This window comes from Chinchilla lanigera, unplaced genomic scaffold, assembly GCF_000276665.1.
Source record: "Chinchilla lanigera isolate Chin_1 unplaced genomic scaffold, ChiLan1.0 scaffold00081, whole genome shotgun sequence".
NCBI lineage: Eukaryota > Metazoa > Chordata > Mammalia > Rodentia > Chinchillidae > Chinchilla > Chinchilla lanigera.
Genome location: NW_004955482.1, coordinates 5,380,050 through 5,403,220, shown reverse-complemented (window position 1 = coordinate 5,403,220; position 23,171 = coordinate 5,380,050). Strand labels below are relative to the sequence as shown.

Below are 23,171 nucleotides of genomic sequence, written 5' to 3'. Positions count from 1 at the left end.
TTCAAGGCCAGCCTGAACTGTATAGCAAGACCCTGACTCGAAAAGATGAAAAAAAATTGAATTAAAAATGTAAATTTAAAATTGATTGTGTATCTAATATGCCCCAGGTTCAGTAAATAAACAATTCTTTTTAAAAACATTCAGTGTTCTGTGTTTTTATTTGGTTGGTTGGTGTGTGTTTTATGTATTAATGATGGTTAGCTCACCTTTTTTTTTTAGTACCAGGAATCGAACTCATGACCTTGCCCTTGCCAGGCAGGTGCTGTGTTGGCTGCTGAGCTGTATCCCTGGCCCTGACTCACATTTGTTAAATCCAACTTTCTGCTGAGATGAGACATTTCCATGTTTTATGTAATTATACCTGCTATAAATGAGGATAGTGAAGAGGAGCCCAATTTTAGTTTCCATTTTTTTTGTAGTTTGAAAAAAAGTATGAATTTGTGTCACAGAACCATCTTGTTTATGGATATGGGAAATAGAGTGGAGAGTAAATGCGTTGCTCAAGGTCCCAGGTGGAGGAAAAGGTGGAGCTGGGACCTCTTCCTGTAGGGCCTGTCCCTCTTCCTTACAGCGGGCTGGGAATCAGAGCGACCCCACTATGAGCACCATGGAAGAGCCTGGCCTGGTGCTAAATGCATTCCATGCTTTGGCTTATTTATGCCTCAACGCTGCCATTACTTTGGGTAGAATCATTTTGGGAATGAGGGACTGGGCTTGCGAAAGGTTTGAAGATTAGAAAACTAGCAAGAGGGGCAGGAGGCCAACAGCACTTGCTTCGGAGCTGTCTGGAAGTGTCCTGCAAGGATCCTTCCGGTGTGCGTGTCTCAGGCTTCTCTTTGCCTTTGAGGTGACAGCAGCCTGCTTGAGTACTATTTCTTCCATTTATTCATCTTTTGAGCCCTGTATGCAACAGTTACAGTGAAAGAAACACTCTACTGTTGAGGGCCTAATTTTAGTGGGGATGAGACCTTCCACATACAGTGCCAACGGGTAGGCGCCATGGTGGGAACATAAAGCAAGGTACGAGGTTTAGTGATTGGAAAGCCACTACCGAGGCGGTGACATTTGAAAAGTGAAGGATGTGCTGGATTTGGTGGTGCAGGCCTGTAACCACAGCACCTAGGAGGCTGAGGCAGGAGGTTCCTTGTGAGGTGCAGGCCTGCCTAAACAACAAAAAAGTGAAGCCAGTGAGGGAGCGAGGCGCGCACGCATCAGGAGGGGTTTGTCCCCGGAGCCCAGCGAACGTGTGACACACGCGTGGCACGCGGCGGGAGCACAGGGCTGGAAGACCTCTCGAGGAGGACTCCGGCCGTAACTTCCCGGAAGGAAGCCACTGTTCACACCGACCGGGCGCTGGTGCTCACGGTCCGCCCTGTCCCGCGTCTTTGCCCACCCGGGGCTTCCGGACGTGGAGTTGTGCTGCCACTTGCCTCCGACTGGTGGAGGAAATGCAAGGGCCGGGCCAGGGCCCCTCCCGCCCAAGTGGCTGGTCAAGTTTCGGAGCGGCGGCCGCAGCCAGGGCGACGAGAACTCGGCCGCCGCTCGGCCGTTTCCGCTGTCCCGCGGCGGCTCTCCTCGCGCCGGGGGCGGAAACAGTTTCCTCGCGCTAGCTCCGGAACCTCGCAGCTCGGGTACGGTTCCCGGCCGGATGCCGAGCTCCCGGAAGCAGAAGTGCTTGCTGGAGTTACTCTGGCGGCGCTCCGGGTGCGACCGGGGTTGCGAGGAGAGCGCCATGGAGCACGTGACTGAGGGCTCCTGGGAGTCGCTCCCGGTGCCTCTGCACCCGCGGGTGCTGGGGACCCTGCGGGAGCTGGGTTTCCCGTACATGACGCCGGTGCAGGTATCCGATCCGGGGCCAGATGGGGAAGCGAGGCCGGGAGCCGGGCGGGCACCAGCTTGATCGGACACAGCCTGTAGGTGACGGACGCGGGACGCTAAGCTTGGGGTTCTTATCCCGGCGGCCGCGGCCGCGGCCACGTCTCCAGCTGCCCGGATCCGGCGGCCGGAGGAGAGCCGCGGCTGTGCGCCCGCGCCGGCCTGGGCTGCGGCGGCGCCGGGTCTTGGTTCGGATCCCGGCTCTGCGCGCTGTCGCTGTGAGACCTCAAAGACTTAACCTCTCCATGCCTCGCTTTCCGTCTCTGTGAAATGGTGAAAACAACGTGGCCTGCCTCATAGGGAGTTAGATAAGGCGCGGTAGGCGTGTCACGCGAGAAGCCAGGCGTCCTGGCTCCGTTCATTCAAGAAGCGTTTACTGAGGAGCTGGTGTGTAGCAAGATCTAGACTCGGGGGATTTTGCAGTCTTGGCACCTGCTCCTGGGCCTTCGTTTCTAGAGCAGGAGCCGCGGTGGAGAAGGAAGGATTGACACCGCCTCCCCCGGGGCTGAGGGAGGACGGACTGGGAGGCTGATGACCCGTGGGAGCGGCAGGCGCAGGCGGGCGCTCCTGGGCTCGGCCCCCGGTGCCGCTGAGCGGAGACCTCAGGGATGGGAAGGGGCTGGCCCCGGGGCTTTGCGGGGCAGGTGGAAAAGCCGGTGTCACGCCCTGGGGCTGGCTGGAGGTGCGCTTGGCGCTGGAGGAGCGCCCTGAGTGATGTGGGGTTGGCAGAAGCCAGGGCTGGGGCCCGCAGGAGTGTGTTTGGCTGAGCGTGGCAGGAAGCCCGCGGGTGTGGTGAGAAGGGAGGGGCTGCGACTGCTGTGCGGAGCGGCCCGGGAAGCGTGAGAGAAGCAAGAGGGCCCGCGTAGTCACAGAGGCCAGGGGGGGGTGGGCCGGACGGCAGACTCAGGAAGCCCCAGCGCCGCAGAGGGCCGGGCGGGGGTTAGAAAGAGGGATCTAGAGGGATGGGGCGGGGCTTGTTCTTAGGTGTGACCTTTACCAGGACGAGGGGAGGCTGCTGGTTTATTTTGGTTTTGTTGAATTTGAGAGTTCTGTTCTAGAATGCTGAGTTTGAGATGGCCCCCGCGGTCCCCAGAGGGAGAGGAAGGGAGTGTAGTGCACACAGCTCCCTGTCTCCGTCCTCACAGCCCGGTGTCTGCAGCTGCCTGGCCACCACCCTCCTCACGTGCCCAGATGAGACGTGCTACAAGTAACTTGACACGCTGGATTTTAAAGGAATGGACAAAGCCATGTACAGTGACACTTGCCTGCAGTCTTAGCACTCAGGAGGCTGAGGCAGGAGGACTGTAAATTCAAGGACAGCTTGGCCTATCGTAGCTAGTTTGAGGCCAGTCTGAGCTACATAGTGAAACCCTGTGTCAAAAATAAAACCAAAGCAAAAAAAAAAAAAAAAAAAAGGCAAAAAGAGAAATATCTCATTAATTGTATAATATTGATTAAGTATTGAAGTGACAATATTTTAGATATATTGGGCTAAATAACATTATTACAATTTATTTCTTTTTTTTTTTATAGCTACTATACCTTTTGTTTTTGTTTTTGTTTTTGTTTCTTGAGGCAGAGTCTCACTATGTCGCCCAGGCTGGGCTTGAACTTGGGGCAGTCCTCCTACCTCAGCCTCCCAAGGGCTGGGATTACAGACTTACACCACTAGGCCTGCTTGTTACTATGAAGTTCAAAAGTACGGATGTGATTCACATTATAGCTCTATTGGATAATAGAACTCAGAGTAGGTTCCTCAGCCTGGGTACTGTTGACATTAGGGGTGGAACACTCTTTGTTGTAGGCCTGTCTTGTGTACTGTAGGGTATTTTTCATTGTCCCTGGAATCTGTCCGGCAGAGGCCAGGCACTTTTTCACCTCGGTTTTGTTTTGCTGAGTTGAGATAGGGTCTTTCTGTGTAGCCCAGGCTGGCCTCAAATTTGTGATGCTCCTGCCTCCGCCTCCTGAGTGCTGGAATGATAGGAATGTGCCACCATGCCCGGCTCACCCTGGGCTTTGATCATCAAAAATATCTCCAAGCCTTTCTTGGGTGGAGAGGAGACAGGAGTCACACGTTGGGGATTTGGCCCATAGAGGGTGTGGAATAGTGCGCTGCGTACTGTGATAGGATAGGTGCAGGCTTTGGGGACCAGGAGCGGAGTCCTCCAGGAGTGACCTCTGGGGCCAGCCCTGAATCTCCTTCAGCTTTAGTTGCTTCAGTCACTGACACCAAAGGGACCGTCTTCTTGTGAGACCCGGAGGCCCTCTGTGTCAACTGAGAGAGTATGTTTGAGTCATTTTTCTGCGACACTAGAGCTGGAGGACACCTTTAAACACAGAGCTGGGTGCCTTGGTTGCTCGGGCGCGGGTGTCAGCATGAATTGGTGGCTTCTAACCCGTGCTGTGCAATCTCTCCCCAGTCTGCAACCATCCCTCTGTTCATGAAGAACAAAGACGTTGCTGCCGAAGCGGTGAGTGCGCGAGTCGCCCGTCCCACGGCCTTCCAGGGGGCTTGGATGGGAGCGGACCGAAACCGTCTCCCCTGTGCAGGTCACAGGTAGCGGCAAAACCCTCGCCTTTGTCATCCCCATCCTGGAAATTCTTCTGAGAAGGGAAGAGAAGTTAAAGAAGAGTCAGGTGAGTCACTAACGTGATTTATTGTCACGTGGTCATCAGAGGGCTCAGCACTGGGGAAGGAGCTGCTCAAAACTGAGAAAGTAAACGACAGTCGGTTCTCGTCACTCGTGGGTTCTGTGTTTTCACATTTGCCTCTGTGGTCCTCTGGGCACCCGGGCCGAGAGCACTCTTTGGTCTCCCCGCTGCACTGTAAGGGGGGACCCTTCTAGCTGTCCGCTTAGTGCCCGCCTTTGTATGTTTCTGGGCCTTTTCTTGCTGATTTTGCTGTTGAAATGGCCCCTTAGTGTTTCTTTGTACCGAAAGTGTTAGACAAGCTTCTTTCAGGTTCGCGTCGTAGAGCTGTTGGTCCTTAGTTCAGTGGTCACGAAGCAGTGGTAAACAGTAACTAAGATGTGTTTAAAGCAAACTTCCATAGAACAAGGCACTGATGCATTGATACTGATGTGCCCAGAGACCTGCGGGAACCTGACCCTGTGCTTCTGCGGAGCAGCGGTTCCGAATGCGCTAATTCAGTGGTCACATGTGTAACGACAAGTGACAGGAATTCAGAGCAGCTGATGAGTGCTGTGACCTGGTGCTCTGTGAAAGCCCAGCAAGTGCCGTGTCCCTGGGTACTAGTCCTCCAGGAGAGGGGGTGCAGGCTTGTGCGGTCTCCCCCGGCCCTGCTGACCACACCCCTTCCCCTGGGTAGGTGGGCGCCATCATCATCACCCCCACTCGGGAGCTGGCCATTCAGATCGATGAGGTCCTGTCGCACTTCACGAAGCCCTTCCCCCAGTTCAGGTGAGTTGGATGCTGGTTCCCGACTGCCCTGGGCCATTGTCCGGCCTGACGGCTCACAGTCCACTTCCTGTTTTAGCCAGATTCTTTGGATCGGAGGCAGGAACCCTGGAGAAGATGTCGAGAGGTTCAAGCGACAAGGGTGAGCTTGCTTCCTCTGGCTCCTTGCTGGCCTGGCTGTGGGCCTAGAACCCCAGCAGAGTCCATGCGAGACGTGGGGCAGCACCGGGACATCTCAGGGCCCCTCCTCCGAGCTCTGCCCACCCCTTTCCGCTGCCTAGTGCACCCTGCCCAGCTCCTCTTTGGCTCGGAACCCAGATCTGACCCCGGCGGGCCTTGCTCCCCCGCCCTGTAGCGTGCTGTGCCCCCTCCTGGCCTCCTTCCTCCTGGCTGAGATTGGACAGATTTGACGGCTACGAAACTTGATATTTTAGAAATCACCATTCTCAAGTTCCAGATCATGTGGCAAATGTTACCTTTCTTCCCCAAGAGGGAACATTGTTGTGGCGACACCAGGCCGCCTGGAGGACATGTTCCGGAGGAAGGCGGAGGGCTTGGACCTGGCCAGCTGTGTGCGGGCCCTGGACGTCCTGGTGCTGGATGAAGCAGACAGACTTCTGGACATGGGATTTGAGGCCAGGTACTGGATTTTGGGCCCTACTGGTGTGGGCCAGTGGTACTGGTGGAAAAAGTAAAGTGGTTCCTTTATTGCTTCAGGACTGATTTCATTCCGCACTGCAATTTCAGATCACCAGGTAGCTCAGGCCTTTAGATTCTGTCATCATTTCCTTCCAATTCTAGCTTTGATCTTTTTTTTTTTTTTGCGGTACCGGGGATCGAACTCACGACCTTGCGCTTTCCAGGCAGGCGCTTACTAGCTTTGATCTTAAAACATGTTTTCCTTCAAGTTTTTGTTGTTTAATGAACAGTTTTTTGGGGGATATCATTTATATACCGTGTAATGGGCTTATATAAAGTCTAAGGTGCAGTGGGTTTTAGTCTTAAAATTTCTTAATTTCACTCTTCTATTTGTGCCTCTCCCTCCACTGCACTTATTTGCTTATAATTGCATTTCCAGCACTGTTAACTATTTTGTTGGCTTCTCTTCCTGTCTTCTCGTTGTGTTTTGAGACAGGGTCTTGCTATGTAGTTCAGGCTGGCAGTGAACTCACTGTGCCATCCAGGATGACCTGGAACTTGGGGCGATCTTCCTGCCTTGGCCTCCCAAGTGCTGGGGTTACAGGTGTGCACCACCACACCTGACACTTGTCTTTTAAAATATCTATTTAGTGCTCTGTTGACGGCTGGTAGGCGAGGGCTTAAGCACATGCTGTCTTTTCTCAGCATCAACAGCATCCTGGAGTTCCTGCCAAAGCAGAGGAGAACGGGCCTTTTCTCGGCCACGCAGACGCAGGAGGTGGAGAACCTGGTGCGTGCCGGGCTCCGCAACCCTGTGCGCATCTCAGTGAAGGAGAAGGGGGTGGCGGCCAGCAGCACCCAGAAGACACCCTCGCGGCTACAGAACTACTACATGGTGGGCACTGGCGCAGCCCGTGTTCTCGGGACCTGGTGGGGTCACTAGGAAGGTAGATCTGTAAAATACAACCCTGTGGCACAGTGTTGAGGGACAGAGCTAGGACATGCGATCTGAATGACAGGTGAGTGATGTCTTAGGACGCATCTCTGAACCTCCAAGCCCAGCAGACTAGACATCTATATCACACCTGTGTGGGTGTGCGATCAGCGCTGTGGCCTTGAAGTGTCAGGTGGTACTTTTTTTTTTTATTGTCTTTTTGAGACAGGGTCTTGCTATGCAATTCAGGCTGGCCTTGAGCTCATTTTGTAGCCCAGGCTGGTCTCAAACTCACAATGATCCTCCTGCCTCAGCTTCCTGAGTGCTGGGATTACAGGCATGTACCACCAAGCCTGGCTTTGGTGGCACTTTTGTCATCAGGGCACAGCCTGACAGACGGTGCAGGAGATGTGGGCAGACGCTCTCCTTCTGACCTGTCCTTGAGCCCATCGGGCCTGTGGCTGTGAATCCTTGCTGTCCTTTCCCCTTGAAACAGAGGGCAGGTTTGGGGGAGTTGACGGCTTAGTCATGAGGTCAGCAATGTCCTCTCCTCCATTGCTGGACTCAGCCAGGGCTCACATGGCTTTGAGACCCCCAACCCTGGAGTGGGCTTTGCTGTAGGCCCTGGGCGTGGCGGTGTGCACAGACAGGCCCATGCAGCGTGGTGAGGCTCCATGCCTGTGGGCTGGCGATGGAGGCGGCTGCTGCATAGAAAGCTTGAAGATCAGAGACTGCCCTTTGGGAGCCTGCCTGGAACATGTGGAAAGCCCATGCGCTTCTCTGGAGCAAGAGGTGTTAAGGATCCTGTTTCTGTCTGTGGGGGGCGGGGGTGGGTGCAGATCCAGGCTCTGTCCCCTGTGGAGTCACTGGCTGTACTAACCGTCACCACCTGTGAGCGGCGCTGTGGTGCCACTTCCTGGGTGGTTTAGGATGGTGCTCAGGACTCGGCAAGTGTCAGTGCTGAGACACTGCAGACTCTGCTGTGGCCTTCGGCTTTTGCATTTGCTGTGTGACTGCATTTAGAGATGGCCAAGTACACGAGGAGCACTCCAAGCGGAGACTTAGTTCTGCTGAAACCCGGGACTGCTCATGTGCCTTCAGCCTCTCCAGTCGGGACGGAGGTGTGAGTGGCAGTGAAGAGACAGTGTGCTCTGTCTCCACAGGTCCCTGGGGAGTGGCCAGCCTGCCTTTCTGGATGGCCGTGCTCACCTCGCGTGGTGACCTTGGGGCTGGCCGCGGCCTCTCCCGGGAGCCTGTGGGTCACGCACCTTCCTCTAGCGCCTGACCCCCTGGGGCAGAGTGTGCTGGGCCTGAACCTGCATTTGTCCCCTGGAGCTGCAGCCAGCAGGGTCGCTGAGGAGTGCTGGGGCTGGGGTTTTTTGGCCTTGTGACTTAATTAACATTCACAGTCAGCAGGCAAGCACACTGATCATCAGTCTGTCCTATTCCGGAGCAGTGGGGTTTCGTCACACTGAAGGCTGACATGGAAAACAGCTATACGGTTTATTGATTATTTATTTAGGTCTTTTTGAGACAGGGTCTCACTATGCAGTTCAGGCTGGCCTTGAGCTCACTCTGTAGTCCAGGCTGGTCTCGAACTCACAACAATCCTCCTGCCTCAGCCTCCCGAGTGCTGGGAGTACAGGTGTGTGCCACCATATTGATTTTTTAAAGTGTTTAAAAATTTCTCTTTTTTTGTTGTAGGTATGTAAGGCAGATGAGAAGTTCAATCAGCTGGTACATTTCCTTCGGAATCACAAGCAGGAAAAACATCTGGTCTTTTTCAGGTAACTCCTCTGGGCTCCAGTTAGTGGGGCTGGGACCTGCCCCCCCCCCCCCCCCAGTGTGCTGGAGGTCGAAGTCCTGGAGTCTCAGTTCCAGGCAGAGAGGCCTCAGGCTGCGTTGGGCTGCAGGTAACTGAAGGCCCAGCTCCTGTGGCTCAGAGGGGAGGGCTTTGGATTCTCCTGGAGAGGTTGGAAGGCAGGCAGGTCTGACACTGCTTCGCTGTCAACATTCATGTTTCTGCAGCAGCCTTGGCTTCTGCCTTCCTAGGAGTGGCCTGGTGGTCTTCGCTGGGGCAGTGTCAGGCAGTGGGGGCACTAGGAGGAGGGTGCTGCTAGCTGTGTCTCTGCCTTTTCGGTAAGAAGGCAGAAAGCTTTTTCAGGAGCAGCTCTGCCACTGCCGACTTTGGCTGAAGGAAGTGTTGGGCCGTCCCCCACGTCTGCCTGTGGGGTTTCCTGTGGTCACAAAGCAAGGAGCGCCATGCACACTCTTGGGCTGGGTCGTTCCCCCTCTCCTCCACATACACCTGTGTTGGTTTTTGGCAGTGTCAAAAGGTTTTATGTGTGTTTCCAGCCATCTCTCTACCAATGAAACACACTAGCTGCGTGGGCCCTGGCCCACGGGAAGCAGTAAAAGCGTGTACTCATACGCGTGCGCACACACAGATGAAACAAAGGTCACAGGACTGCACTCTGCTAGATGGGATGCATTCTGGTGTTTTCCATTCTATTTAACTGTTAAAATGCTGGCTCAGACCACTGAGCTGATTTCCAAGCCCTTCAGACTACTTTTAAGAACTGGGTTGTCAATGAATATTGTCATTATGTACTGCAAACATGTACTTCGAAAAAGAACTAAGGGTTGCGGCCACCACCTTAATGTACACTCACGTACTTGCGGAAAACAGCAAAGAGCAATGTTCTCCTGGCCCAGCACAAAGCATTTAAAGTGAGAGTCGGATTAGGAGCCCCACAGCCTGTGTGGTGGGAAACTCCCATCCTCTCTTGGTGACCTTCACTTCCTTCAGCTGCCAAAGGATGTGGATCCCTCCCGCTGGAGTTTTAGGAGCAGGCTGCTGGGTAATAAACCACTCAGACACTTACAGAAAGCTGAGCGCCCGACCTGGCCAGACAGCTGTGGCAGAAGTTCCCGGGCCATCTCTCCGGGGCAGTCTTTGTGAGATGACCCTGCTCCAGCCCCCTGTGTACCTTGGTAGACTCACCCCATTAGAGGTACCCAGGATAGAGGATGTACTTGGTCAGAGCTCGGTATTTGCTGAGTCCTTGGAATTCCTGCTAATTGAGGAAGGAGTGTTTCTCCATGAGAAAAGGAGGAATAGTTATGAAATCTTTTGGTTTTATGAGATAGGGTCTTACTGTGTGGCCCAGGCTGGCCTCAAATTCATGTTGATCCCACTGCCTCAGCCTCCTGACTGCAGGGATTACAGGTGTTCGCCACTACCCCGGGCGATTGCTTGAACATCTTTAGACAGTGGGCTACATCCTCAGAGTTTTGATGCATGTTTAAAGGCTTTTGCCAAAAGATTGGCCTTTCATTGGCTGAGAAGATTTCTGGCCCGGAGCTGATATGGATGTCTCTGCGGTCATCCCGCCCCTCGTTCTCCCAAGAGGCTCTGCCATTGGTCCTCTCTCCACATATGTGGCTGGCCGCTGCCTTCCCCAGCTGTAGGACTGGGTCCCTATCCCCCTGCAGCACCTGCGCCTGTGTGGAATACTATGGGAAGGCCCTGGAGGCCCTGGTGAAGGGTGTGAGGATCATGTGCATTCATGGGAAGATGAAGCACAAGCGCAACCAGATCTTCATGGACTTCCGTAAGCTGCAAAGGTGAGCTGGCTTCGCTCCAGACACGGCACCTTTCCTGGCACCAGATGCGCCTGTCTCTCCGCTCCTCACCGCCGGGCCTCTTCCACCTAACGCCCCCTTTCCACGTTTTCTCTGTAGAAGTGGAGCCCCCATTCCCGCCCCGGCTCCCTGTGCACTTGGCTGGGGCCACTTCCGTCCCCGCTGGACTGTAGACCCCATGAGGACAGGAGCACGTGGTTCACACGCGCTCCCAGCCCCCAACCTGGGGTGCAGCAGGCGGAAGTTTTGGTCAGTTTGTCCCTCTGGATGAGACCACCTGTAGGTGGTCAGAGTGGGGACCATGCAGCAGGGAACTGGGTGTCCTGGTGACCACAGCTTGGTTTTGTTTGCGAAAGTAGTCATTTTCTATCAGTCACGGTGCGGTCACACACAAGTCCCCTCCAGGGCCCAGTGACATAGCCAGCTGCAGTTCCTCGGCTGAGGAATGACAGTGTCACCTATTCTCTGAGGTAGCTGCTGAGGGTTAGGCCTGCTACCGTTCAGTTGTGTTTTTCCAGCAGAAACACATGAATTAAAAATAATCTTTTGGGGGCTGGGGATTTAGCTCAGCCGCACAGTGCCTGCCTGGCAAGCGCAAGGTCGTGAGTTCGATTCCCAGTACCAGAAAAAAAAACAAAAAAAACTAAAAACAAAAAATAATCTTTTACTGTTTCCTCCACTGCCTGTTTAGATTGAGAACTTATAAACTTGGAGATTCTTGGGACAATACAAAAATGGAATAAATGCCATCAGTCAGAACAGCTTGCAGGAGAAACTGGAGCCTTGTCGAGGCAGGGACCTGGGAGCTGTGGGGGTGGTGTCCGCGTACTCAGAGCTGTTTTGTCCTCTTGCAGTGGGATTTTGGTGTGCACGGACGTGATGGCCCGGGGAATTGACATTCCTGAAGTCAACTGGGTTTTGCAGTACGACCCTCCCAGCAATGCGAGGTAGGCATGGAACACAGGGCCCCATCTCTACGAAAGTAGCAGCCTGGAGTGTTCAAGGCAGTGTTTTCCATGGCAAAAGTAGGGAGTGGGCCAATTCCCTGGGGCGGCTGTGTCAGTAAAAGGGTCACATTGCAGCAGTAAGAGCTACTTTCAGAAAATGAAAGTTGCTGCCGAAATGGACAATAGATGCTTAAGTGAAAAGAAGACCACCAGATGTGGCCATTGCAGTGATTTTCCCCAAAGGAAGCACATATTCCTAAGAGAGGCTTCCCAATGTAGGGGAGCACTTGTGTCCCCACCCCCAGTGATGAGCCGGCCACTTGGGAGGTGACGGGTCGTCTTTATGCTTTCCATTGCTTCTCGTCTGCTCCGAGAGAAAGGTAGTGATTTTGGTCAAGCGGGACTTCAAGTTGGAAGTAAACATCTCTGAGTCCTGTCTGCCCCCAGTGTCCGTTCACTGCCAGCTGTCCCGGTTCTCCTGCTGGGCAGGGGCCGGGGCAGCACTGAGCCAGGGTCTGATGGTCCCATGGGGCGCTGGCTCCCACCCGTGTCCCCACAGTGCCTTCGTGCATCGCTGCGGCCGCACGGCCCGCATTGGCCACAGCGGCAGTGCCCTTGTGTTCCTGCTGCCCATGGAAGAGGCCTACGTCAGCTTCCTCGCCATCAACCAGAAAGTAAGGCCTCCTCGCTCCGCAGAGAACACCCTTCTGCGGCTCTCGGGATGGCTCAGCAGGACGCATGGTGGCAGCTACTGCGGGGTCTGGGCGAGGGTCACAACAAGAAATTGCATTTTCACGTTTTACTTAGAACACTTTCACACTAAGGAAAATGCTGGGGTTGGATATGGGCTCTGTTTTGTCTCGGTTTTCTGGGTGCTGGCCATGTGGGGCATGCGGGGGTGCAGCACGGGGAGCTGGGGAAGGTGGCGAGCGCATGCCGTGTGCAGTGCCCACTGCAGGAGACGAGGCCCCAGGGGAACGCGGTGGACCTGCTGCCGAAGCTCAAGGCCCTGGCCCTGGCCGACAGAGCCGTGTTTGAGAAGGGTATGAGGGCCTTCGTGTCCCACGTCCAGGCCTACGCCAAGCACGAGTGCAGCCTCATCTTCCGGCTGAAGGGTGAGTTGCAGCTTCCCTCACATGGCTGTTCCTCTGACCCGACTGCATCCACCAAGTGAAACTGCTTCATCTTATTAAGATGTGTGCCACATGGTGGCGGTGATTGATATTTTTAAACATTTTAAAAGGATGTCTTCCTAGGCTTTGAGTAGACACAAACGGGCTACTGGCTGCCAGTTCCTTTTTACTTGGTAGAAATGGAATTAATTTTACTCTTAAGATGAGCCCATGAAGTTAGCAAAGATTTGATTTTGAGGAGTCTTCCACTGTTGATTCCTGAAACTGTCTTTTGGGTGTGCTAACTCTGATGTTTTGGTTTAATTAGATCTTGATTTTGCTAGTCTTGCTCGAGGTTTTGCCCTGCTGAGGATGCCCAGGATGCCAGAGCTGAAAGGCAAGCAGTTTCCGGATTTCATGCCTGTGGATGTTGACACAGACACGATTCCGTTCAAAGACAAAGCCAGGGAGAAACAGAGGCAGAAACTGCTGGAGCAGCAAAGAACAGAGAAAACAGAAAACCAAGGCAGAAGGAAATTCATAAAAAATAAAGCTTGGTCAAAGCAGAAGGCCAAAAAGGAAAGGAAGAAAAAAATGAATGAGAAAAGGAAAAGGGAAGAGGTAAACTTTACAGTTTTCTTTATTGGTTAAATTCTGAACAAGCTGGGGAGGGTGGCGCACTCCTGTCATCCCAGCACTTGGGGGACTGAGGCAGGAGGATCGTTGGGAGTTCGAGACCAGCCTGGGCTACATAGCAAGTTCAAGGCCAGCCTGGACTGCATAGCAACACCCTGTCTCAAAATAAAATTAAAAAGCAAAAAACCCAGAACAAACATTACTGCAGTGGAATCTCTGAGCAGGAGCGGGGCGAGGCTGTTGCGTTTCTGTACTGCAGTGGCGACTAGGGTAGGAACTCGCGGCAGAGTGAGGCACAAATCTCGGCCTGCACTCGCACACCAGGGCTGGGATTCGGTGGTCTGACGGCTTCTCCCGCACACAGGGATCTGACATCGAAGATGAGGACATGGAGGAACTTCTTAATGACACAAGACTTTTGAAAAAGCTTAAGAAAGGCAAAATTACTGAAGATGAATTTGAGAAGGGGTTACTGATGAGTGGCAAAAGAGCAACTGGGACAGAGGACCTGGGGCTGTCTGAGCCGGAAGATGGCTGCTGATTCCAGCACCTCAGGTGACGTGCATGAGGAGACACGGGCCTGTACTGGGGGACAGCGCCGTGTGCCTTGACGGGGGTCAGAGCTTTCGGACACAGTGGAGAATAGCGGCCCCTAGGGCTGGCATTATGAGCAGCTTCACCCTCGTGACTGCTTTGTGAAAATACCAGACCTGAAGACGTCTAAGGAGGAAATGTAACATGATTCTGACAGTCACCTAAGTTTTTTTTTTTTTTTTTTTTTTGGTCTTTTTGAGACAGGGTCTCGCCATGCAGTTCAGGCTGGCCTTGAGCTCACTTTGTAGCCTAGGCTGGTCTCAAACTTGTAATGATCCTCCTGCCTCAGCCTCCTGAGTGCTGGGATTACAGGCATGTGCCACCACACCTGGCTCGGCCACCTAAATTAAAGAGCTGTTTTTTTTCCTGAGATTACTTTATACTTACTCAACATAAAGATACTGACATACACTTGACCAAGTTCCTAGGAGTTTTCAGGTCCCTGACCCATATCTTCTGGGCTTCATTTGACCCTTGATCTCCTGCACAGAGCATCTGCCAAGTAGCAAACGTGCAAAACTTTCTTTTTTGAGAGGGTCTTGCTGTGCAGTTCAGGCTGGCCTTGAATTCGTTGTGATCCTCCTGCCTCAGCCTCCCGAGTACTGTGATGACAGGCGTGCACCACCACACTTGGCCAGGGTTTTTTTTGAGAACCACCCAGTGCTGTTCATTGGTGAGCACCTGAGAAACAGGAAGCTGCGGCAGTGCGGCTCAGGCCTCCTGCGGATAAACCATGTGTCTCCCTGTGCACTGGCGCCAGTGGAGGCCACCGGTGAGGGTTTGCACCAAGGCCAAGGTCCAGGGCCTGGAGGGAGCTTGCAGTATTGAGGCAATGCCATATCAAACCTTCCAATTTATTTGTAAAGATCCTCAATTGGGCCCCAAGTCTAATTTTAAAAAGCTGTCCAGGACCCAACATGTTTAAAGGAAATTTCCATCTTTTACGGATACAGACCCTAGGTTTACACACATTCCAGGAGGAGAGCGGTGAGCCACGCTCCTGCCAGCCTTCTGTGCCTCACAGCTTGTGCCACCTGGCTGGACCCTGCTGCAGGTTCCCGTGTCTCCTGCCTTCGTTTCAAGGCACCGTGTGCAGAGTCTTGGCCACTGTTGGTCACTACGGCAGAGGGGCCTGGCTGTAGATGGGACCCCGCCTGCAGTGCGCATCACTTCCGTGGACACTTTCGGCCAGTCAGTGAGGCGAGCAGGACAGGAAGGGAGCTGGACGCAGGCTTCCGTCAGCAGGGAGTCTACAGTCTAACTTGGGTTTCTGGAAATGGACAGGGACTGCAAGTTTGTGGAAACTAAGCAAGTTTAGGTTTGGTTTTTGGATAAATTTTAGATGGGACTGAGCCACGAATAAAAAAGATACTCCAGGATTTATGATATAGATCCTTTGTCCACAATGTCCTTTAAAAACAAGCTGAGTTTTGTTGGGTGCTCAGTGGAGACGCGGCCGCCAGACGCGGGCGGAGGGAGCGGCTAGAGGTAGAGCTTGATGAGCTCGTCGCTGACTGCTGAGGGCGTGAGCACGCCCAGGTCTGTGAACAGCAGCGTGATCAGGGAAGGAGATGTGTAGTCCACCCACGGGTGCTCCTCCTTCAGGTCCTGCCCGGTCTGCACGGACTTCAGAGTGTCTGCCTTGTACTGTGGGGAGAAGTGCTTGCGTAAGCCGCTGTGCTCTGCACCGGGCAGGGCCTGGCCCCGGCCACAGGGTGGGGAAGGCGGCTTCTGTGGGTGGGCGCGCGGCCTCTGCGGGCCATATGGCGGATGTGGCCGAGGACACAGTGGAACCAGTGCCCCTTGGAGTGCTGGGTGGACCCCTCCGGACCTGGGGAGGGCCGCTGTGTGCCAGGTGCTGGGCCGCACCCGTGGCCTGGACAGGGGCCTCCTCATGTCAGATGCCCCCATGCTACGGCTAAGGAAGCTCAGGTTCAGTGGGCACGGTGACAGGACAGGACAGGTCCATGGTACAGTTGGGAGCTGAGCCCAACCAGCAGGTGACAGAGCAGGGACTGCACCGCCAGCTTCTCTGCCTCCCACAGCCTGCACAGGGTGCAGCTCACATCATGAAGAACTTATCCTATGTGCGGCAGAAAGTGGCAGCGGGAAGTGAAGAACTTCCTGGAACATTCTGAGTATTGCAGTTTTGCAGGGACTCAAGCACCACTGCCCCAGTAGAACTTGCCTTGAACTTATCAGGGACATCCTGCTGGTTCAGCGGGAAGAGCCGCACAAACTTGAAGCTTTCTGCAACCACGTAGAAGGGCTTGTTTTGTGCCTTGGCACACACAGCCATCTGGTTGGTTCCAATCTAGGAGTGAGGGAACATGGAGAAGGGTCAGCTTGAGACACATGCGAAGCGGAAGTGACAGTGGAGGAATCAACATCATACATGTAATTCTGGCTTTGGAATTAAGACCTTTGGAAAGATGCTTGGGACCACTGGTTACCAGGGAAACGTGATCAAAACCATAGCAGTTCTCACATCCTAGGGACTCTGATTCATGTTCATGGGCATGCACAGGGTGAGCTTGCGAAGCCAAAGCGGGGGACGACCCAGGTGACCCCCGGGAGTGAGCTGCCGTGGCATGGTTGGTCCGTGGATGGACACTCGGTGGGGAGTGAGTGGTGCCCTGCTGCACCAGCACTCATGAACACTGAGCTGCAGGGGAAACGGTTGACTCAAAAAGCTAAGCGTGCTACGACTTCATTTGCTGCTCTCCTAGGGACTTAACTGAGGGCCTTGCACGTGCTAGGCGAGCGAGTGCTCTACCACGGAGCTACACCCCAGCCTTTTTTACTTTTTGACACAGGGTCTTGCTAACTCGCCCATGCTGGCCTCAAACTTGTGATCGTCCTGCCTCAGCTTCCCAGAGTGCTAGGGTTACAGATGTAGACCACTATGCCTGGCTGTGAGTCTACTAATGTGAGATACCTGTACCCAGAGTAGGCACAATCACTGCAGATTAGAGGTGACAGGGACTGAGAGGGAAGAGAATAGAGAGTTTACATTCACTGGGTGAGAAGTTTTCTAAACAGCTGTGACACTGGCATGACAGTGTGCATGTACAGTACTTACCGCCCTTCACTGTATGCTTAAAAACACTTCAAATGGCAAGTTTTATGTTCTACATATCTCAAGCATAATTAAACAGTTTTTCATGAAACTTTTAAATTAAGGAATAATTACAGAAGTTGTAATCACATATAAGAAAGTCAAATATGTTCAATTGAAAAGAAAAACTAAATCCCATTTCCAATTAAAGCTCACTTTGTGTGAATATGAATTACACAGACTTAATTTATAGAGCTCAGGGCCGGGGATATAGCTCAGCGGCACAGGCGCCTGCTTGGCAAATGTAAGGTCCCGAGTTTGATTCCAGGTACCAAAAACAAAAAAAAAGAGCTCAGTCTCCAAAGAAGGGAATTTGGCCAGAGTTCAGCTGCCAGTGCAGTGGCTTGGTGAGGCTCAGGGCAGTCCGGAGGAAGGACACACAGCGCTGTCACCCAACTCTGAGCTGCCCACCTTGTTAATGATGCCTCCGTTCTCAACCACGCCTTCCGCACCCACAATGACCAGATCAGCTTTCTCCATGATGTAGCTGGGAAAATGCAAACAAAATGAAGGATCGAGACTTACAGATAGGTAAGAAGACAGGGCACTTAAAAAAAATTTTTTTTTTTTTTTTTTTTTTTTGAGACAGGGTCCCTATGCATTCAGCCTGGTCTTGAACTCATTTTGCAGCCCAGGCTGGTCTTGAGCTTGCGGTGATCCTCCTATGTCTCCTGAGTGCTGGGATTACAGGTGTACGCCACCACACCCAGCCAAAGATCTTTTTTGATCATGACCTCATGCTTTGATAGAAACTTCATGCTGGAACCCAGTACGTGTGCACATTTATATGTGTCTGGAGCCAGAGCTGTGTGACAGCACTTAGCTGCACCAGTGTGGGATCCACTGCTTCTGTTCCACTTCTAGACAAATAAAAATAAACTTTCAAAGCCTGAGGTGATCAGAAGCTGGAATCAAGTGTTTACTCCATTTATTTTATTTTATTTTAATTTTTGTCTTTTTGAGACAGGGTCTCCCTATGCAGTTCAGGCTGGGCTTGAGCTCACTTTGTAGCTCAGGCTGATCTCGAACTCACAACGATCCTCCTGCCTCAGCCTCCAAAGTGCTGGGATTACAGGCATGTGCCACCACGCCTGGCGTGTTTACTCAATTTAATACTCTTTCTTAAGTGTGGCACATGTAACCTCCCAGCACTCTGGAAGGCTGAGGCAGGAAGACTGCAAATTTAAACCCAGCCTGGGCAACTTGGTGAGATCTCACTGTGCAGCCCAGGCTGGCCTCAAATTTGTAGTGACCCTCCTATGCCAGGATTACAGACCACTGACACCCAGCTTTTAAAATGCTTAGTCTGAATCCATTTCTAACTTCCTTCACTATGTATTCTCTTTCCAAGTGGCTGGGGGCACTGTTTTCTCTTGTGAGACACATGGACAGCCCAAGGACATGAGGCTCTGGTATCAGGAGAGAGGCTGCCTGGGCTCTGAGCACAGCCCATGGCCTGGGCATGTTCTTGGCAGGGCTGTAATTGGTAATCTCGCTGCTGGGCGAGGCTGAACCATCAGGGGTATGTGCGTAACTGTCCCATGCACATGCGGGACTGTCCTATTGGGCAGCAGGGGACAGTCCCATCGGGTAGTACAGGCCAGCTCATGGGACAGTCAGGCATGTACTCCAATATTTCAAGGTGACGGGAACTAAAGGGGCACAGGTCACCCTACTGCTGACCCTATCATGACCTTGGCATCTTGCTCTTCAAATAGACTGACACTCACGGACACAGCCCCTCCCTGCCAGCACCCCATGTTTCACATGCACCACCGAGGCCTCACGTAACCAGCGTGCTGGTCAGGGCAGCTGGAAGGAAGAGGCACCCACGGCACAGGCAGGATGGGTCTCAACCCTGCAATCTGAATACCCCCTTGGTGCCAGCCCCAGGGTGGGCAGGACAGGCCGGCATGGCCAGGACACAAAGGCACTTACCCAACAGCGGCATCCAGCACCACAGTGACAGGGACGTTGAGGTGGCAGAGGGCTTTGGCCATTTTCTTACTGAAGATGATATTTTGAGAACATGAGACAAAGGCCAAGAAAGTCCCATGTGATGTCTGTCTGATGAATCACTTAATTTAGACGGCAAAAAACATGTTAGCTTGAAACTCAGTACATAGGAATGTATGAAGGCGCCAGGCTAAGGAGAGGACTGGGGCTCTCTGGAAAAAAGAGCATGAATTTCCAGAAAATTATACTCCTAGGGACTCTGGGCAGGAGACACAGATTCAGGAAAGAAGGAGAAAGCCTGGCTTTTACTATCTCCTGTGAACTACCTACTTCTCAATGGGCCACTGACATCAACAGTCTCTTGCTGTTCCTGATGTAACTCCTTAAACACAACCAAACCCTGGTGTGCATTGCTGTTCCCTGAGGAATGGGGATGGGGCACTCGGCCCCTGAAGGATGGGTCCCCCCTCCATCGGCCCCACAGCACCACTGGCGGCCAGAAGCGAGTGGGAGGATACTTGCCCCGACAGGTCGGGCTGGGACTCCGTGATGTACACGTGGAAGCGCTTCTTGGCTGCCACGGCTGCTTCCAGGACTCGAAGGACCACTCTGGAGTAGGCGTGAGTCAAGATTCGCTGCAGATGACAGAGCCTGGTCAGTGGATGCGCGCTGTTGGCCGTGCAAGCCAGGTTCCCGGCACCCTACGCCTCTGTGTGCCTTCACACAAATTGACCAGAACTGGAAAGGGTCATTGAGTTTCAAGCCCATTTTCAAATTGAAAAAGCTTTTTGGGGGCAGTATGGAGAATTGAACCCAGGGCCTTTGTACTAAGCTACATCTCCAGTCTTTTTTATTCTGAGATGGGGTCTTTCTAAATTACCCAAGCTGGACTGGGCTTTGGGATCCTCCTGCCTCAGCCTCCCAGAGTGCTGGGATTATAATTGTGTGCTACCACACCCAGGTCTGTCATTTATTTAATAGTGTACTCCAAAGACTCAGAAGGACACAATAAAACAGAAGAGGTAAGAGTCAGGAAGCAAGTCAGTACTTTTATGGTGAGCAGGGGTTGAGCTGGCACTAGGAGAGATGTCAGCAGAGTTTTATCACCCTGTGCCGGGAGCCTGGCTGCACTCGCAGCTCCTGCCCTTCCGCACTATGAATGCTCAGCAGCTCGGCCCTGCTGTATAAGCGTCAGAAATGAAGTTACAAGGAAATCTCCATCCAGGGGCAACCATCGCTGGGAGCATGCTGGGTGTTAATCAGTGAAAGGAGCTGTGTGGATTTAATGAATGGCACAGCCAATCCGAAAACCAGTTCTTTAGAAGGACACCTTGCTAGACAAGTGCTCTACGCTCAGTTCATCCCCCGCCCTGTCCCAGGGTACAGTGACAAGTGTCTACAATGATGCCATCTGCACTTACAGAGCACTGAGCCCTTCTTTCCCATCTCATGTAACACTAGCAACAACCCTGATTGCTCCCCTTATTCACAGATGAGAAAACTGCAGCACAGAGAGGTTAAGTAAGCTGCCTGCAGTTACCCAGCAAGTGACAACAGAGCCAGGAGTTCAGCTCCAGCAGTCTGATTCCGAAGCCCTTGCTGCTGATCATTGTGTGCAGCACAGCCTTACCGCCCCGTCTTTGATGAACGTATGGCACAGATCTGCGATTTTATTCCTCGACAGGGATATTCTCCTGAGGAACAGCTCTCCCCTTTCAATCATGATCTTTTTACACTTGGAGTAGTCCTAGGAAGAAAAGAGCAGGAGGAGAGCGGACGGAGGTGCAGCTGAGAGCTGATGCTGCTCAGTAGGGAAGTGGGAAGGTAAGCGAGGGAGCGTGGGGCTTACAGAGTACTCCAAGGAGGTGAGGCTGATGAAGCGGAGGAAGAGCTCCCCGCCGGAGGACACGGCCACCGAGGAGTCCACGCCGCACAGCGTCTCTATGGCATTGGTGAGGTTTGCTCTCAAGCCCTGGATCGTCTCCCCTGCAACGATCAGGCAAGGAAGGTGGCATTCATTTAGGGTCATAGCCCTTGCTGGGTCTGTCATTCACTGATTCACTCATTCATTGGTTCATTCATGGGGTGAATAAGTAGCGGGGGCATCTGTGGCTGGACACTGGTGTGGGTGTGTGGAGTCTATCACTGAACGAGGCTGCACTCTGCTGTACACAAAACCATAAGCAAGGGTGTCAGGGTTGTAGTAGGGAAGGGAAGCAGCAGAACCGTGAAGAATGTGGAGCTTGTGTAACAGGGTGAGGCCCGCTTGGACTGAGCCTGATAAGAAAGGGCTCAGCCGCATAAAGACCCGATGTGAAGGTGCCGGGCACGGACCGTAACAATGAAAAACCCCACAATGGGAATGCGTTTGGTATTAACCACAAGAGGCCAGCAGGGCTGACAGGTCAGTGAGGACAGCAGGGAAGGCCACTAAGCAGCAGAGGCGGATCAGGTTTGCAGGACAGCACAGGGGAGCCTGAGGTGTTCAGGCGTTATGGCAAGCAGAGCAGGAGGACACTGGAGACTTAGGAATGTGGGACTGCAGGCTGGCCCTTCAGGTTAAAGAAGCTGTTATTACTTGGCTTATACAAAATGTCTTGCTACACCCCAATGATTACATGTAAGAGAGTGAATTGGTAGGAGATCACGACAAATGATGTTACCACCTGGATTTATTCTGCAACATCTTCTGTAGGAGCCGCACGGAATCTGGGACAAGGTAGAAGCTCTAGAAACACCTATAAGGTTAAACTATTTAATTTAATTAATTAATTTATTTTAACTTAAACTATTTTACCTTAAGCTCTATGGTTAACGTGACATTAGACATTAGATGATCACTCTTGATTCAAAGCATATCCCATTTATGGAAGGGACCTCAGATGATAACGTGGGGACTCTCTCCAAGATAAAAGGCTTGAAATGGAGGCAGAAGCTGCACCTGGGCTGCATCACCTCAGGCAGGCAAAATGTATCTCTCCCTTTCTACATTTCTAATCATCAGAAGACTTCCCCAAGGCCCAGAGTGTTCAAAGATGACCTTTACCTTTATCTCTCTTCAAGAACTCCAGCAAAGTCCGGATGGCGGCCACTGCCGAGGCCATGTCAGGATCCTCTTTCATCTGAGACTTAAAGTATTCAATTAACTCTGAGAAGGAAGAAAAAAGTGACTCATCACGTTCATTTAGCAGGATGTGAGGACAGAGTTGTTCTTAATGACTGCTGACCTTCCGAAGCAAAATCACTTAGAAATACTATTTTTTTCTGGGTATTTCGTTTCAGAACTATCCTAATGTTGATGTGAATAGATTTTAACCACTTTACTGTTTTGCCAGATCTCATTCTTAAAAAGCTATCCGTGGGGTGTGGTGGTGCACCCCTGTGATCCCAGGCCTCTGGAAGGCTGAGGCAGGATTGCAAATTTCAGCTCAGCTTGGGCAATTGAGCATCTTTGTGAGGATCTGTTTTAAAAGTAAATTAATTTTAAAAAGCTATCTGTGTGCAAGTCATAAAATTTAAGCCCCAGGGCTCAGATAATCTAGTCAATCTTGCTCTTCCTGGCAGTAAGTTCTGAGAGGACCCAAAGTCATTCACCCCTCCAGACAGTCTGTGCCAATTCAAACCCACTCAAACACTCACACACACACACACACACACACACACACACACATGAATTCCACCCACCTTACTTTACTTCTTTTTACACGCACTGTATTATGTTGATTTGCAATTTTTTTTTACTTAATAAAACACCTCGATGACCATAATAGATGAGAACAGCAAAGATGCCTTTTGATTCTACTAACTGATCCAGCGGGGCAAGGATTCTCGCTTGTGCTTCAACCTGAAGACATCGTTGACAGCGAGGCCTGCGCCCTCCCACCGAAGTCTCAAGTTTCGGCAGGAGCGTGCATGGCAGGGGGTTTGCGGACGCTCTCCGGGCCTGCGGATACGGGAGCAGCGAGGGGGATCTACCTGACTAGAAGAAACATAGCCAGGCAGCGGCCAGAAGTTGGACAGCGACTTCCGCGGATCCCTGCCTAGGCGTGAGAGATTGGGGGTACCTTTGTGAGGAGCTCCGCAGTCCCGGCCCGCCCCGACTTACCCTTGTCGTCCATGGTGCCCTCCGGACGGCGAGGCCGGGGGATCCCGAATCACCTGCCCGCTTCTAGTCAATCCGGCGACCGCGCCGGGGGCTACTGACAGCGCGGCGCGCGCCTTACGCCACTTCCGGCGCTTTGGAGGCGGGACCGTGGGTACGGGAGAGTGGGCTGGCCCAAACCATTACGTCACTCGGT

At 52.7% G+C, this 23,171-nt stretch overlaps 2 protein-coding genes across 5 annotated transcripts; one reads left to right on the top strand and one right to left on the bottom strand.

Annotated features, from left to right (window-relative positions):
- Positions 1–1,335: 1,335 nt before the first annotated feature.
- Positions 1,336–14,026, top strand: Ddx55 (DEAD (Asp-Glu-Ala-Asp) box polypeptide 55). Of its 3 annotated transcripts, none has more exons than XM_005403028.2 (14): positions 1,348–1,840; positions 4,296–4,346; positions 4,426–4,512; positions 5,204–5,295; positions 5,372–5,434; positions 5,783–5,932; positions 6,637–6,826; positions 8,570–8,652; positions 10,361–10,492; positions 11,365–11,457; positions 12,017–12,131; positions 12,404–12,572; positions 12,898–13,190; positions 13,570–14,026. In XM_005403028.2, exons 1-14 carry the CDS (start codon positions 1,649–1,651, stop codon positions 13,744–13,746), a joined length of 1,887 nt encoding a protein of 628 aa, XP_005403085.1. In that variant the 5' UTR covers positions 1,348–1,648; the 3' UTR covers positions 13,747–14,026. The 3 variants fall into 3 exon arrangements, 2 of the variants coding, with proteins under 2 accessions (XP_005403085.1, XP_013359004.1); XM_013503550.1 differs by having other exon boundaries at positions 1,350–1,631; XR_263832.2 differs by lacking the exon at positions 13,570–14,026 and having other exon boundaries at positions 1,336–1,840; positions 12,017–12,572; positions 12,914–13,006.
- Positions 14,027–14,632: 606 nt separating this feature from the next.
- Eif2b1 (eukaryotic translation initiation factor 2B, subunit 1 alpha, 26kDa) lies at positions 14,633–23,100 on the bottom strand. Of its 2 annotated transcripts, XM_013503549.1 has the most exons (10): positions 22,979–23,100; positions 22,558–22,852; positions 21,920–22,021; positions 20,723–20,859; positions 20,504–20,620; positions 19,396–19,508; positions 18,856–18,924; positions 17,329–17,404; positions 15,988–16,113; positions 14,633–15,446 (listed from the first exon to the last, which is right to left on the bottom strand). In XM_013503549.1, the coding sequence occupies exons 3-10, from the start codon at positions 21,993–21,995 to the stop codon at positions 15,282–15,284; spliced, it is 879 nt and encodes a 292-aa protein (XP_013359003.1). In that variant the 5' UTR covers positions 21,996–22,021; positions 22,558–22,852; positions 22,979–23,100; the 3' UTR covers positions 14,633–15,281. The 2 variants fall into 2 exon arrangements, with proteins under 2 accessions (XP_013359003.1, XP_005403083.1); XM_005403026.2 differs by lacking the exon at positions 22,558–22,852.
- Positions 23,101–23,171: the final 71 nt, after the last annotated feature.